At 31.1% G+C, this 14,984-nt stretch overlaps 2 protein-coding genes across 5 annotated transcripts; one reads left to right on the forward strand and one right to left on the reverse strand.

The window, feature by feature from the left end:
* Positions 1 to 1,611: 1,611 nt before the first annotated feature.
* Positions 1,612 to 9,211, forward strand: LOC124949811 (tetraspanin-9). 3 transcript variants are annotated; one of them, XM_047495533.1, is made up of 5 exons: positions 1,612 to 1,785; positions 6,542 to 6,656; positions 7,547 to 7,738; positions 7,821 to 8,003; positions 8,086 to 9,211. In XM_047495533.1, the coding sequence occupies exons 2-5, from the start codon at positions 6,594 to 6,596 to the stop codon at positions 8,419 to 8,421; spliced, it is 774 nt and encodes a 257-aa protein (XP_047351489.1). In that variant the 5' UTR covers positions 1,612 to 1,785; positions 6,542 to 6,593; the 3' UTR covers positions 8,422 to 9,211. The 3 variants fall into 3 exon arrangements, with proteins under 3 accessions (XP_047351489.1, XP_047351490.1, XP_047351488.1); XM_047495534.1 differs by lacking the exon at positions 1,612 to 1,785 and adding an exon at positions 5,106 to 5,344; XM_047495532.1 differs by lacking the exon at positions 1,612 to 1,785 and adding an exon at positions 6,843 to 7,142.
* A 2,762-nt stretch (positions 9,212 to 11,973) lies between these two features.
* Positions 11,974 to 14,511, reverse strand: LOC124949721 (dentin sialophosphoprotein-like). 2 transcript variants are annotated; one of them, XM_047495342.1, is made up of 4 exons: positions 14,324 to 14,511; positions 13,086 to 14,255; positions 12,564 to 12,869; positions 11,974 to 12,427 (listed from the first exon to the last, which is right to left on the reverse strand). In XM_047495342.1, the coding sequence occupies exons 1-4, from the start codon at positions 14,429 to 14,431 to the stop codon at positions 12,080 to 12,082; spliced, it is 1,932 nt and encodes a 643-aa protein (XP_047351298.1). In that variant the 5' UTR covers positions 14,432 to 14,511; the 3' UTR covers positions 11,974 to 12,079. The 2 variants fall into 2 exon arrangements, with proteins under 2 accessions (XP_047351298.1, XP_047351297.1); XM_047495341.1 differs by having other exon boundaries at positions 12,564 to 14,255; positions 14,324 to 14,510.
* Between the last annotated feature and the right edge of the window lie 473 nt (positions 14,512 to 14,984).

Consider the following 14,984-nt stretch of genomic DNA (forward strand, 5'->3'; position numbering starts at 1 on the left):
TTTTGTATATGCTCGTTTCAAGCATTTTCAATAATTATTATCTCATGTAGATAGTTAACATTAAGATATTTAATTCACAATAATATATAAGATTATTTGATTTGTTTTTCATTATGCAGGTAAAAATATGTATTTTAGAAGATTTGGATAAGATGAATAATGCATTTTGAATAATATGAATAATACAAGCATGAATAGATGTTGCTTGTCTTCATTAATTAATCCAAGTTCTTTTCAAGTATTCACTTTGGTGAGAAAAATGGATGATTTATGCACAAGATGACATTGATGATCGATTTTGTTGTTCATGATATGCAAGTCAAATTTATTTAGGAACATTTTTATCGGCATAATCTTTGTACTTTACGATATAAACTTTTTATGAACACTGACTCGATCGTCAAATCGATGATCATTGCAAGGAAGTGAATTTTGTAGATATTGTTAAATATTTATTTTAGATAAATATTTTTTATTTATAAATTATGCCTTGTTTTAAATAAATTTAGTTGAAATAAGAGTGAATATTAATCTGAAAAAATAATTAATATCAAAGATAAAATAAATAATTGCAATAATCATCACGAAATAAAAATGTACCGTTCTGTCTTATTGTCATATTAAAAATCTATTATTCAAGAAAGCCTATTTTTTGTAGATAGAAGAACTTGAAGAATTGAAAGGAAACTTGTTTGTCTAATGGAGAAGAAATACTTATCGATAAATAATGATCATTAATTTAACATAATTCGATCGTAAAAGATTTATATCATAAGTATCGAGATTATTAAAAAGATAGTTAATTTTTATGTACGACGTTAAGATAAGATAAATTGTTTTTTTACTTACATTAGAAAAAAAGTTTATTGTCTCAAGACACTCGAGGAATATAAAGATAACATTTTTAACTAAAAATAAATTTATATGATAATAAAATTAGAAATCGCATAGAATTTTATAAGTTTTGTGAAAAATACTTAAGGAAAAAAAAAAAAAAAAAAAAAAAAAAAAGAAAAATATCTTATTTATTTTTCTTTAGTTTAATAATTAGAGAAATATGTTTATTCGAAAAATATTTTATAACCACGAAAACTAACGTGATCGTTGAAAACTAAAAAGATCTCGAGATGATTTAACGATGACTTATTACATTTAAGAATTTCTTTGTGTTAACTTTGATTGACTATTTTTTTCTTATTTCGTAATTAATTGTCATTTATATTTTTTATTTTTCAACGTTTATTCGTACTATTGTATGCCTGTAATATATCGCTATAGCACATTTCTATAAAAAAGAATTTAATTCTCATTGGAAATTAGAAACTTCTCGCAGTTAATAAAAAGTGGTATTTGAAAAAAAGAAAAAAAGAAAAAAAAAAAAATTCTAAAAAGAAATAAATAGTAATTTTTTTTACGATTATAATCGTCTAATCTAATCTTTTAAAAATTAATCAATAGTAAGATTGATTCTTGATCGCGATCATTGGACTCAATCGATCGTTTTTAGTTAAGTCGAAACAAACTCGCTGGATCACCATGAGATGGCGGTTGTCTCAAAAGATCTTTTGAAGAGAGGATGGAGAACGGATGTGCGAGGAGAATTCTGCCCGGCGTTTCGTCTGCAGTCGATTCGCGTACTCGAAACAGTCGCCGTAAACGCGACTCGACCTTTGACTGCAGCATCCATGAAGAAGCTTTTGTGATTCGAGAAAGAAAGAAAAATAGAATTTTCTTTGACAACATTCAAAAGGAAGATCCCATTTAAATAATTTCTTTTAAAGATACGTAAGTTATCTCACAGAAGTGATTTTATTAAGAAGATATGATCATATTTTCGCGCCTTTAACAACGATTCTCATTCTCGAATTTCGATATTATTCGAATTTCTCATAAAAAAGGATAAAATGTATGATCAAGAGGTTCCTCGTAACATTCGTGAAAATATCTTCATTATATTTTTTCTTTCATTTCTTTTTTCTTTTTTAATCTTTTTATTCCTTCACTTTCGATATTTTATGCAATGGCAATGCATGTTAGTATACAATTACGCGATTGCGTCACGAATTCCAATGCACGTATATATGTACACACAGAGCTCGTTCTTTTCTAAGAGAAGCTTTTTTAAATGCAAAACGATCCCATTTGTTGTTCTGAATTATACATTCTGAGTGAGACATACACAATCTCGATTATTTTCGTTTCTATTACTTTTTTATTCTTTTCTTTTTTTTTTTTTTTCCTAAGCGACTCTAACTTCCACTTCGTCGTTATTTTCTTGTCTTTTCTTTTTTTTTTTTTTTTTTTTTTTTTTAATAATTTTTTATCTTCCTTTTTTTTTTGTCAAACGCCTTCGCTATGAAATTTACGAAAAAATATACGAAGGAAATCTACGAGATATTGTATTCTCTACAAGTGGACATTGTTACATAAGAAAAGTCGACTACGTGCATTATGCGATAACGATCTCCCGTCGAAGTTCATAATGAAGTTAATGCGAAACGTAAGATGAAACGTAATCTCTTAGAAGGTAAACGGTTCTTCAATGACATTTTGCAAATGAATTCTATGATTTGTGAATGAATTTATTTGAAAGAAGAAGAAGAAGAAGAAAGAAAAAAAAAAAAAAAAAGAAAAAACAACAAACGTTTCGATGTTAATAAAACATAAATAATAATTCTCATTTAAAAGATAATACGAATGATAAAATAATAAAGAAAATTTAATCGTTTGACAATTTTCATTTTCTCAACGATTTCATATTTAAATAAATAAAGAAAGTAAATATTTATTAATGCAACGATATTACTCGGACAATGACAACAAATATAAATCGATCGTGCGAAAAATGAAGGCTACGTAGTAGCAACGTCACGTAGTCGATTTCTCTTCCCACGAAACACAACGAATACAATCAAAGTTTATACATTATGTTCATTGAAACGAAGCAACGAACGTATTGTATTATTTGTCGATTATTTTCTTTTTTATTTCTAATGCTCGTGGGAAGGAAAAAAAAAATGTTATTGAAGAAGCAACTTAGAACGTATACGAACGGCACCGCTAATAAGACGTGACGGTGTGTGAAACTCGTTCATATAAAAAGAAGAACACGTTATTCGTTTTTCCTCTTCGCGTTTCTTTCTTTCGTATTCGGAGATATCCGTTCTATCTAACCATAATTATAAGTACATATGTATCATTGCGATTCGAAACGTTTCTGTTATGAAAATATTTTCATCTTGATGAAACATATATACATATATAAAACATGTATAAACGATAACCCCTTTAAATGTAATCCCTCGTTCGAGAAACCGATCACGTACGCGCCGTGTGGAATTAAATGATGTCGCGTTGATAAATGTGCCGGCCCTTTGTTCCCGATACTGCATGCACCGTTAAGTCTATCTTTTTCTTTCTCGTACGTGGGAGGGTCTAAAACGTGCGTTCGCATATTATGTCATTATTATCATACCAAGATCATTCAATTAATTACGAACTATTTATATATACACATATACATATATATATATATATATATATATATACACACATATATGTGCATCTTCATAGATATGCACATGTTTATGCGAATTGATCTATCTATCGATCGATGTTAACTCAAAATAAGACATCGAGAAAAACAGAAAGTTTTTTTTTTAATGATGATAAAGAAATATTTTCATTGTTACTCTTTGTTCATCTTTCCATGATTACGTCACGTGGGAAGTTGTAAGCACGTAGGTCGCATTAATGCTAATATGCAATAGCGTGGATAGAGAAAGAGAGTGAGAGTAAAAGATGAATAGAGAGACAGATAGACAGAGAAAGAGAGATAAATAGAGAGAGAGAGAGAGAGAGAGAGAGAGAGAGAAAGAGAGAGAATTGTGTCGTGTTATCTCTTTTACGTTTAGGCACCATCCACAGCGACGGGTAACTAACGGTGAGGAGCGGGGAGATCATAGATGATTGCAAATTGTCCGCAATTGGCAGGAAGTCGAGGCAGGGGGAACAGTTTCTACGCCCCCTCGTAACTCTCTTCGACGTTCATTAGCGCAGTCGCTTCTGCGGTTCCATTTCCCTCGAGCGAATTGATTTCAAGTACGATTAACGCCCTCGTACGAAAGAAATATTAACGTGTAACGAACCTTTCTTGCCCTAAGTACACCTCTTCGTACACCTGCCGTTCAATGAATTTTCGACGAGTTTTCATAATAATTCATAAGCTTTAATAAAATTTACGTTTACCACGTAAACGTAATTTTATGTATCCGAAGGCTAAATATTCTTATCTATATTGGATATATATTTATTTATTCTTTTTTTTCTCTTTTTTTATAATCGAAAGATCGATTCGCGAGAAGTTAAACGAATTATATATATATATATATATATATATTTCTTACAGTCACTGGTTATAAAATGAGAACCATAATGAACGCGTTTAATACTAAAGTTTCGATAAGGTAAATCAATATTATACAAGAGTGATAACGTATGTATGTGTATGAAATAAAAAAAGTAGAGAAAAAGAGAGAGAGAAAGAGAGAGAGAGAGAGAGAGAGAGAGAGAGAGAGAGAGAGAGAGAGTTATGAAACAAAGGAAGAAAAATAAGCGAAGTCAAAATCATAAAAACGAATCTACTTTGAAATCGCGAATGTAGAAATGCCAAGAACACGTGGTCGAGTTCGTATCAACGAGTGACTTGTTTCGCGCGCGTTTTCATAGCGTGTTGACGCACGCACATACGCACACGAATATACATTCAAGGTAAAAGCTTCTCTCTTCTTCTCTCCCTCTCTTTTCCTCTCTTTCTCCCTATCTCACTCTCTTTTTCTGTCGTGTTTTAGCGCAACGAGAAACTTCCTACGTTACTGCTTCCTCGTTAATTTCTTGATTAGACCACGTATTTATCTATGTATGTGTGCACACGTGTGTGTCTGTGTGTGTGTATGTATATATGTATATAAATATATATATATATATATATATATATATATATATAACTCGTATCGTTTCTATAATGAGAGGATCTATGAAGTTCGTCTGTTACGATCGTTGATCGCACGGATTGGATTAGGAGTTATTAGAGTGTCTATTCACCGAGAGAGAGAGAGAGAGAGAGAGAGAGAGAGAGAGAGAGAGAGAGAGAGAGAGAGACATCAGGACCCACATAAATCGTGCGAGCTGTTTCTTCGAGATACGATTAGAGAGTGCGATAATCCGCATGGCTGCCTCATCGAGAGAAAACTTTAATAATTCAGTGAAATCGCTCGTACGAGTGTATACGTCTACTACTACTACTACATAAGATCATCTATGAAGGAAAGAGAAAAAAAAATATGTACGTATATATATATATCTATATCTATATGATGACACGCGAACGGAAATAAAAATTACATGTATGTTCCTCTGTGTCTTGAATAAAAATAAAAATGATCCGAACGGTTTGATAATGTTAGGAATGAATTAATTAATATCGTAGATAAATAGCGTGATCAATCAGTATTTACAAAATTACACAACGAAGGATTTCACTTTTTCTTATGCCATAATTTTGTCTGTTGGACGATAGAAAAATATAAAAAAGCAAGAAAAAAAAAAAAAAAAAAAGAAAAAAAGAAAAACAAGACAAAGAAAAAATGTTACCAGACGACGCTATTTGATTGCACTTGTTTTTCTTGTCTTTTTTTCTCTTCTTCTTTTTTTATTTTATTTTTTTTTTTTTTCTAAATTATTCTATCTGTCATTCTATCTACCGTGAGTACTCGATAGGAAAGTGACGTAGGTTCGACCTCCAATGTGGCGTACCCTTCGAAGGAGATATCATTAAGCAATCCCTTCCTATCTCTCTTTCTCCCTACTTTCTTTTACAAATCCACGCGATCTCAATACCGTGATCGCGATTGTAAGAGCGTGTAGGTGAGAGGCCGTGTCTGCGGTGTGTCCCGTTAGGGGACCTAGAAGGCCCACCGGGGCCGGAGAGTCAATCGTATCGAGCTTGGTCCCAGATACATTACGGGACGGATCCTCGTTCGAGGAGGATCGTTATTTTGCTAGTATAGTTCGGCACATTCTGTCGAATTGTTTATTTCGTGTTCGTGTACCTTTTAAAGAGAAAGAAATAAATAATTCGCGATTATTTACTTCTTTCTTTTTCTCTCTCTCTCTCTCTCTCTCTCTCTCTCTCTCTCTCTGTCTGTCTCTTTCGTCGTTTTTTACATGTAAAAAAGAACAAAAAGAAAAAGGAAAAGAAGAAAAAGAAAAAGGATTATGGATAAATCGAAAGAAATCACTGAGTTCCGAAAGATTTCCTTCAAAGATTAAATCCTCTTTAATCTAAGTGATATAGAAGAGATATAATGTCAGTGAATGAAAAATATAAAAATAAAAAAAGAAAAGAAACGAAGAAAATGTTTGAAACGTCCGAGATATATGTATATCCATGTATTTACATTGGTGAAAGATTATTTCCGTTTGTTTTTTGTTCGCGGTAAAGATCGTTGGTATCCTCCATCCTTCATTTTCAAACTTCTAGGAAACAGTGTCAGTTCCCCATCGGAGGAACTTGAAGGAAGTGGGATTGAACCATGGGTCGCACAGGATACACGTGCATAAGGCACGTCTTTTGCTCTCTCAACGTTCTCATATGGGTATGTAAATGTACAATCATACACACATATATATATATACGTATATATATACATACATGTATATAGATACATATATATATATATATATATATACATATAGATACATACATACATACATACATACATACATACATACATACATACATGTAAGATGTTCTCGTTTATTAAGTTTGTCCTTCTTTTTAGTAGTTACATTAGCTTACAAGAGTTAACCCGTTAACGGGTTTTTGTCACAGACTTCCGAAAGTCTAGAAATTTTATGCGAGTCGCATATACGGCTAGGAAAAGTTGACCGACATGGATCAGAATCGAATGGAAAAAGTGGAGAACGGCACTCGGAACGACGGGCATTGTAATTTGCTCGGTGCATTCCAGTGCACTTTCCGGCCTCTCGAATTTATTGCCACTCTTCGAAACATTCGCTACGAGAACGGGGGAGACTCTAAACGGGACGTTGAACCGTGCTCTATGAGCTATGAACTTACGGTATCTAAGTAGACGATGATCCACGCCACTTTGCCCATTCTACCGACGAGAAATTTGCTTTGAGTTACGCGTTATAATTTTTATACGATTATTTTTCTTCTCCTTCTTCTTCTTCTTCTTCTTCTTCGAAATAATTATATTTACAATGAGAAATATCTTTGGAATTATAAAAAGAAAAATATGTTTATCGATGATATTATTATAAATATCGATGGATCGTTAATAAATAATTAAAAGAAACGAAGAAATAATTTGGAATTATAAATTACAAGATCTTTTGGCTAACGAATATCAAAATTTCCTGCCAATTTTTGTGATTCGAACTAGTTTATAGTCTAGTGAACTCACGTGAAAATGATTCGTTTCACGTGTAATCTGATCGCGATTGTAATTTATTTTTACAGTTATGCGCTTGTGGAATTTTGGGTGCTGGCCTTTGGTTGAGATTGGCTTACTCTGGATACACGACTTTGGTACCACAATACAGTTTTGCATCGGCTGATTCTTTATTACTAGCAGCAGGATGCGTCACCTTCGTCATTGCTTTCTTCGGATGCTGTGGAGCTTGGTTCCAATCGAGATGCATGCTGATCACGGTAAGCAACATATAATTGGCAATTGTCTCGATCAATAGATATTTTTTTTTGTTCTATCACACATTGCTACATTCTGTTTTAGTACTTCAGTCTCGTTATACTGATGTTCCTGGCTGAATTTATGCTCGGTACACTCGCCTTTATATTCCGTGAACATCTCGCTAGAAGTCTTAAAGAAGAATTGCTATTTGGCATTGAAAGGCATTACAATTTAACGAGGGAACCTGGTACTTTACCTGCTGTTTGGGATCACATACACACTGAGGTAATAATTATGTATAATAAAATTTTATATTTGACGATAAAGAACAGTTCTTCGATTAATATCAAACAATCTTTTATTTTAGTTCCATTGTTGTGGTGTTCGAGATTATACGGATTGGTATCAGATCGATGCTTGGCCAACGGAAGATCGAGTACCAGACTCTTGTTGTATACAAAGAGAAAGGTACTGTGGTAGACTCGATCCTGAAGGATTAAACAAAGAACTTTGGTACAAGGAAGGTTGTGCCTCGGCCATTCAATTATGGCTTGTTACAAGGTTACACGTTGTTGGTACCGTCGGGTTGGTCGTTGCTTTTCTTCAATTATTTGGACAAGTCGCCAGTATGATACTCTTTTGCACGGTCAGGCAAAAGAAATCCTCACACACGTACAAGAGCTATGACACTACCAATACCTAGAATTTCCGCTGGATCTTAGACGAGAGTAGCGTCTAAGATCCATAAGATTGTCGTTAGATCGACATAATTATATTTCGATTCCGCGACGATCTATTGATCTTTGATGAGAACAATATATGATCGTCTATCTCGCGATATCGTCATGCGCTCTTTTTCTTCTTACGCTCTTTACTAGGAACGAACGAACGAACGAATGAGCGAAGACGAAAAAAAAATCCGAGATAATTCGAGAATATTTCTCGTTTTATCGTTCAATTATGCTCCTTCGAACTCTTTCAAGAGAAAGGTTTTGTAAATTTTGTTCATACATATATACATATGTCTATATATATATATATATATACACATATGTATATATGTAAATATATATGTACGTATATCTTTTGATCGAAGCTCTTTCAATCATTAGGAATTAGAATTCGTTTAGCTTTAATTCTTTTAGAGAATGATGCCTGGAATTGTATTTATTTATATCATTATAATTACCTAACTCTTATAGTTTGCTTAGCGCGTGAATAGGATGTTTCGTTTCGTTTTCTTTATATATATATACACTCACATACACACAGACACAAATTTTTCTTTTATATATACGTACGAATATATATGTTCATGCGAGCTTGCGATAATATTCTAGAGAAATAGTCATGTACAAGACTCAAAGGACGATTAGAAAATATTTCAGCTTCTTATCGTTACTTTCTTCAAACTTTCTTTAGTCACGCCAAAAATGTTGTTTGTTTTTTTTTTTATCGTTTATTTAAATAAAACTTTATATGAACATCTCGTTCGATGGCGTCTTTTTTTTTTTCTTTTTTTTTTTTTTTTTTTTTTTGTGGACCCAACAAGAAATAACAATCGTTCGACAGTCATTTAATTCATTGAAGTCCAATTAACTTTCCTCCGATCTGATCTAATGCTTCACTGATATTTTCTCCCACTTTCTTCTTAATATTTTGCGTCGACTGAGAAAAGAAATACATAATCGTGATAAAAATGATCGATGAAGAAACATTGAAATTAATTGTTCGCTCGATACTTACCCCAAATGCGGAATTCAAAAAATTACTGAAATTTTCATAGCCATTAATCAAAGCTTTTCCAATACCGGCCAAATTACTTCCCGTATTACCATATTTTTCTTCTTCCTTTATTCGATCCAATAAAGGTATCGGCATAAAGAAATTCACGAGTAAATCATTGAACGGCAATGAAATCGTTTTTTCTACTAGCGATTGTTCAGATTCGTTTTCTAGACGAACAGTTTCTTGAGTTTTTGGAAAATTGGTAAAAATATCAGAAGGATATCGAAGGGATTCCAAGGATTTACGTCCTTGATCTAAAAGTTCGGACTTAATTGCGATAACCGGAGTGACGTTTCTCGCTGCGATTGTCTGAAACAAATCAAATTTTTTATTGTTTTATTATTAATATATTAAGTATATAACAATGAATTCCTTACGATATATAACATTACGATAATAATGATTAGAAGTCGTTGAAAAGATTTATTAGAAAAAAGATGAGAAAATCCTGACAGTAATATAATATACAAGTTTGTAATGATCTATCACGTTACGATGAAATTTCATGAAAATTTGCATATGCTAATAGAACTTTCATTTTTTTTTATTTTCCTAGTAATTATATATATACACACACACATATATGTGTATATTTATTTATTCATCATAGAATTAATTATAACATATTACAAAATAAAGGTTAAAATAATAAGGTCGGCAATTACTTTTTTGCAATATTTATAGACGAAGATATTTATATTTATGGATTGGGGTTGATTATGATAATTATTATTCTTTGTTTTTTGTTTTTCTTTTTTCCCTTTTTTTTTTACACCATATTGCAATATTTTTTCACGATGTATTATTACCTCAGCTCGGTAGACAATGATGTTTCTGGCCAATGTAATTGTATTGACAAATCTTCCTATGCCGATTCTTATTGCATCGCCGATTTGACCTAACAATTCCTATAAAAATCGAGGCGAACATTTTTGACCTTTTCGTATTTTCTTTTTTCTTCCTTTCCTTTTTTTTTCTCAACGAATGGCAAATATAAAAAGATAAATATAGAGAAAGAGAGGAATGAAGAGACAGAGAGAAAGAGAGAGAGAGAGAAAGCGAAAAAACCATTTTTGACCTGTTCGTATTTTTTTTTCTTTTCCTTTTTTTTCTCAACGAATGGCAAATATAAAAAGATAAATATAGAGAAAGAGAGAGAGAGAGAGAGAGAGAGAGAGAGAGAGAGAGAGAAAGCGAAAGAAACCACTTTCGAATAAAAACTCGAATTGAAAGAAAAAAAAAAGAAATTTCTCTTTCGCTTGTCTAAAATCGATCGTCAACAAATATTTCTGCGTAATCAAAAACTTTCGCAATATAATGTGTAATTACAACAATCGTGATACGTCTTAAAATAATAATAATAATAATAATAATAATAGTAATAATAACAATAATAGTAATAATAATAATAATAATAATAATAATAATAATAAAAATAATAATAATAATAATTTTAAAGCTTCTCTTAATAATCTGTTCGTAATTTCTCTACGCAATTTTTCATGGGAGCTACTGATAATACAATATTACAATATGAAAAGTGAACGATGAATTTAATAGAAAAAATTGTATTATTATCGAAAATCTTACTTGTGCTTTCTCCAGTTTCGATGGCGTTTGAATGTTTTCTACGTTCAATTCTTCGGTGCTAAGAAGGAATTTCGTTGGTTCTTCTATGGGATAACAGTTTGATGTAGGAAGACACAGAAGAAGAAACTCGAACATCGAAAAAAGTAGCATTTTATTTGAAAAAGTAATCACTCGATGAAGTTCTCAATGTGATTATTCTGAAATTCTGATGCTAATAAAAATGTTGTAACGTGAATAATTAATATATGAGAAATGATTCTAATTTAATAAGAAAAAAAAAAAGTAAAGTTGATTTGAAAGGTGTTTTGAAAACTTAGTATCTACTGCAGATTAATAAAAAAAAAAAAAAAAAAGAAAAAAGAAAAAAGAAAAGAAAAGAAATAGACACACCTGTTGTATTGTAAAGTAACAGTTTGATTCGTTAATTAAAAATGTTTTAATTTTTATAAAATATCAAATGATCGTTTGGAGTTATCGTTTTATAATAATAATATCGATTTACTTTATTTCACTGATTTTTTGTTTAATTCGTCAACAGTACATTCCTGCACATTTAATATCACGAAAATTAATCTAATTTATTTTATTATTACGAATTAAATAATAATTTTCAATGAATTATTGTTCCGTACGTAATGCTGTTCACTCATTGACTGACGAAGCTGCAATAGTTGGTAACGGACACGAAGTATTCTTACGACACTCAGTTACTTTCATTTTTAGTATTATTGCTCCGTGTAGAAAGCAATATGTAAACTATGTTAACATCTTACAACGACTACAACAACAAAATCTTTGGAAAATATTATTCAATGTTTAATTATATTTGATCACAGATAAGATCGATTGTTAATGGATAAATTATTAATACAAAAGATATTTATTCATTCATTATATTTCATTGTATAATTTTGATTAATGTTTTTATTGTTTTACATATAATGGATATAAGACATTGTCGATTATTACTTGGAAACAAAACCTTAAATGCCAAGCAATGATGTTAAACTTTTGGGTAAGATTGAATCTAAGAGTTTTACAACAGCTTCTAAAATATTGTTTAGTAACGATCCAACAAGATTAAATACACTTTTGAGGAGATCAATTACAGCGTTTAGCAAGTATGTTAATATGTTTGCGGGATTAGACAATATATTATGTAGAAGATTAACAATTCCTTTAAGTAGGTTTCCTAATACAGATGGTAAAGATGTTAAAAGTTCAACTATGCCTCCGACAAGTGATGTGACCAAGTTTATTATGCCTTCGATAGGTAATGTGACCAAGTTTATTATGGAATTCAGTATGGAAGACAATAGATTATATACTAACTGCAAAATAAATAAGAATAATTGGTCAATACAAAGTATAATGAAGAGACAATACATGGTAAAGATTTTTGTAATTTTTTATGCCTTAAGTTATAAGTAGAAATATTTAATATGTTAAAAAATTACTATAACGTACCTTTAATAAGTTAGACAAGATATTCCCTCCAGACAAAGAACTGTTTTCTCCTGTTCCTTTTAAGCTAGTCCCATTGTTATTATTATTATTATTATCACTATTATTATTATTATTATTATTATTGCTAGAATTATCAGATGATCCTATATTATTACTATCTTCTCTTTTTTTGTGTTTTTTATTGTTATGGTCGCTTTTGGAATTTGTATTATCTTCTGAACTATCATTATTTTTGGAATCATTGCTGTTTCCTGAACTCCCTTTTTCTTTAGAATTATTATTTTTTCCTGAACTATTTTTCTGTTTAGAGTCATTGCTGGTTTCTGAACTGTCATTGTCTTTAGATTGATTGCTGCCTTCTGAACTGTTGCCATCTTTAGAGTCATTGCTGTTTCCTGAACTGCCTTTTTTTTTAGAATTATTATTCTTTCCTGAATTATTTTTCTGTTTAGAGTCATTGCTGGTTTCTGAACTGTCATTGTCTTTAGATTGATTGCTGCCTTTTGAACTGTTGCCATCTTTAGAGTCATTGCTGTTTCCTGAACTGCCTTTTTCTTTAGAATTATTATTTTTTCCTGAACTATTTTTCTGTTTAGAGTCATTGCTGGTTTCTGAACTGTCATTGTCTTTAGATTGATTGCTGCCTTCTGAACTGTTGCCATCTTTAGAGTCATTGCTGTTTCCTGAACTGCCTTTTTCTTTAGAATTATTATTTTTTCCTGAACTATTTTTCTGTTTAGAGTCATTGCTGGTTTCTGAACTGTCATTGTCTTTAGATTGATTGCTGCCTTCTGAACTGTTGCCATCTTTAGAGTCATTGCTGTTTCCTGAACTGCCTTTTTCTTTAGAATTATTATTTTTTCCTGAACTATTTTTCTGTTTAGAGTCATTGCTGGTTTCTGAACTGTCATTGTCTTTAGATTGATTGCTGCCTTCTGAACTGTTGCCATCTTTAGAGTCATTGCTGTTTCCTGAACTGCCTTTTTCTTTAGAATTATTATTTTTTCCTAAACTATTTTTCTGTTTAGAATCATTGCTGGTTTCTGAACTGTCATTGTCTTTAGATTGATTGCTGCCTTCTGAACTGTTGCCATCTTTAGAGTCATTGCTGTTTCCTGAACTGCCTTTTTCTTTAGAATTATTTTTTTTTCCTGAACTATTTTTCTGTTTAGAGTCATTGCTGGTTTCTGAACTGTCATTGTCTTTAGATTGATTGCTGCCTTCTGAACTGTTGCCATCTTTAGAGTCATTGCTGTTTCCTGAACTGCCTTTTTCTTTAGAATTATTATTTTTTCCTGAACTATTTTTCTGTTTAGAGTCATTGCTGGTTTCTGAACTATCTTCGTTGTCTTCTGTACTTTGTTGTTTGCTATTTCCAGTCTTTCCAGTGTTTATAGAACTACTTCCACTTCCATTGTTTATATTGGAGTTATTATCTGCTCCGTTTTTTGAGCCATGTGATTTTTTACTCTCTCCATCGTAATCATCATTTTGTGAACCTTTTGAATTATCAGATTTTGTATTGTCTCCAAATATGTGTTTTAAATGACCATGACCTTCCTTGGAATTTTCATTATTATTCTCCAAATGTTTTGAGTTGTTATCATCCAACTTATTGATATTTATATTAGGGTTGTCGTTCTGTGTATTTTCGTTGCTCGTTTTAATTTCCGGATTTTCATTTTCGGCCGACTGAGATAAAATATCAACGATTAGAACTTTTATGTTTAAAATATTATTTTATTCCTTTATATACTTACCCTTATGTATCTTAGACCCGATACAAAATTGTCTCGAAATATCGTACGACTCAAGACGAGATTCTTTGAAACAATTAAAAGTAGAAATATACATATTAATTTTCCCATCTTCGAAACTGTCCTCTTTTTCTACTTTCGTTATTTCTGAACCGTTCACAGTGGCTTGTAAAGGAAAAATGCAAGGAAGTCGATGAATTACCTGATTATTTATATTATTCCGGGCATTTAAAATGTTCTTTTTTCAGTTTATCACATTGATAAGATTATTTTAAAATAATCGTTAAGTCGAAGTAAATAAATTGTTTCTTTTTACCAAATTTGTACTCTTCTTAGTGATACGGTTAATTCGTTCGTCCTTGTTAATGACTTAACGTAACTATATCTTCAAATGAATGCATTTGTTATTATTTTTTTTTTTTTTTTCATAAACTTTTAAACAATTGTTGATGCAATATAAATACTTTGTGAAACTTATACTCCAACAACGAAGCGCTTAGACCCGTAAGAAATTTTCATAGATATGCGATAATATCATAAATGTTTTATTAAATATTAATTTGTTTATTATTTAATTATTAAATAATAATAACATTGTAATATTCGTTGAACGACGAATTACGATGGTATTGATAATAAAAAAAGGGGAATATAGAACAAAGAA

The sequence above is a fragment of the Vespa velutina genome, chromosome 6 (assembly GCF_912470025.1).
Source record: "Vespa velutina chromosome 6, iVesVel2.1, whole genome shotgun sequence".
Lineage (NCBI taxonomy): Eukaryota > Metazoa > Arthropoda > Insecta > Hymenoptera > Vespidae > Vespa > Vespa velutina.

Bases quoted from the DNA above. Each gene is read 5' to 3' on its own strand.
- LOC124949811 (XM_047495532.1), top strand. From the start codon at position 6,954: ATGGATCAGAATCGAATGGAAAAAGTGGAGAACGGCACTCGGAACGAC. The intron at 7,143-7,546 runs GTATCTAAGTAG...TTATTTTTACAG, and splicing joins CTATGAGCTATGAACTTACG to TTATGCGCTTGTGGAATTTT. The intron at 7,739-7,820 runs GTAAGCAACATA...ATTCTGTTTTAG, and splicing joins CGAGATGCATGCTGATCACG to TACTTCAGTCTCGTTATACT.
- LOC124949721 (XM_047495341.1), bottom strand. From the start codon at position 14,431: ATGGGAAAATTAATATGTATATTTCTACTTTTAATTGTTTCAAAGAAT. The intron at 14,256-14,323 runs GTAAGTATATAA...ATTTTATCTCAG, and splicing joins CGGGTCTAAGATACATAAGG to TCGGCCGAAAATGAAAATCC. The intron at 12,428-12,563 runs GTACGTTATAGT...TTTATTTTGCAG, and splicing joins TCTTGTCTAACTTATTAAAG to TTAGTATATAATCTATTGTC.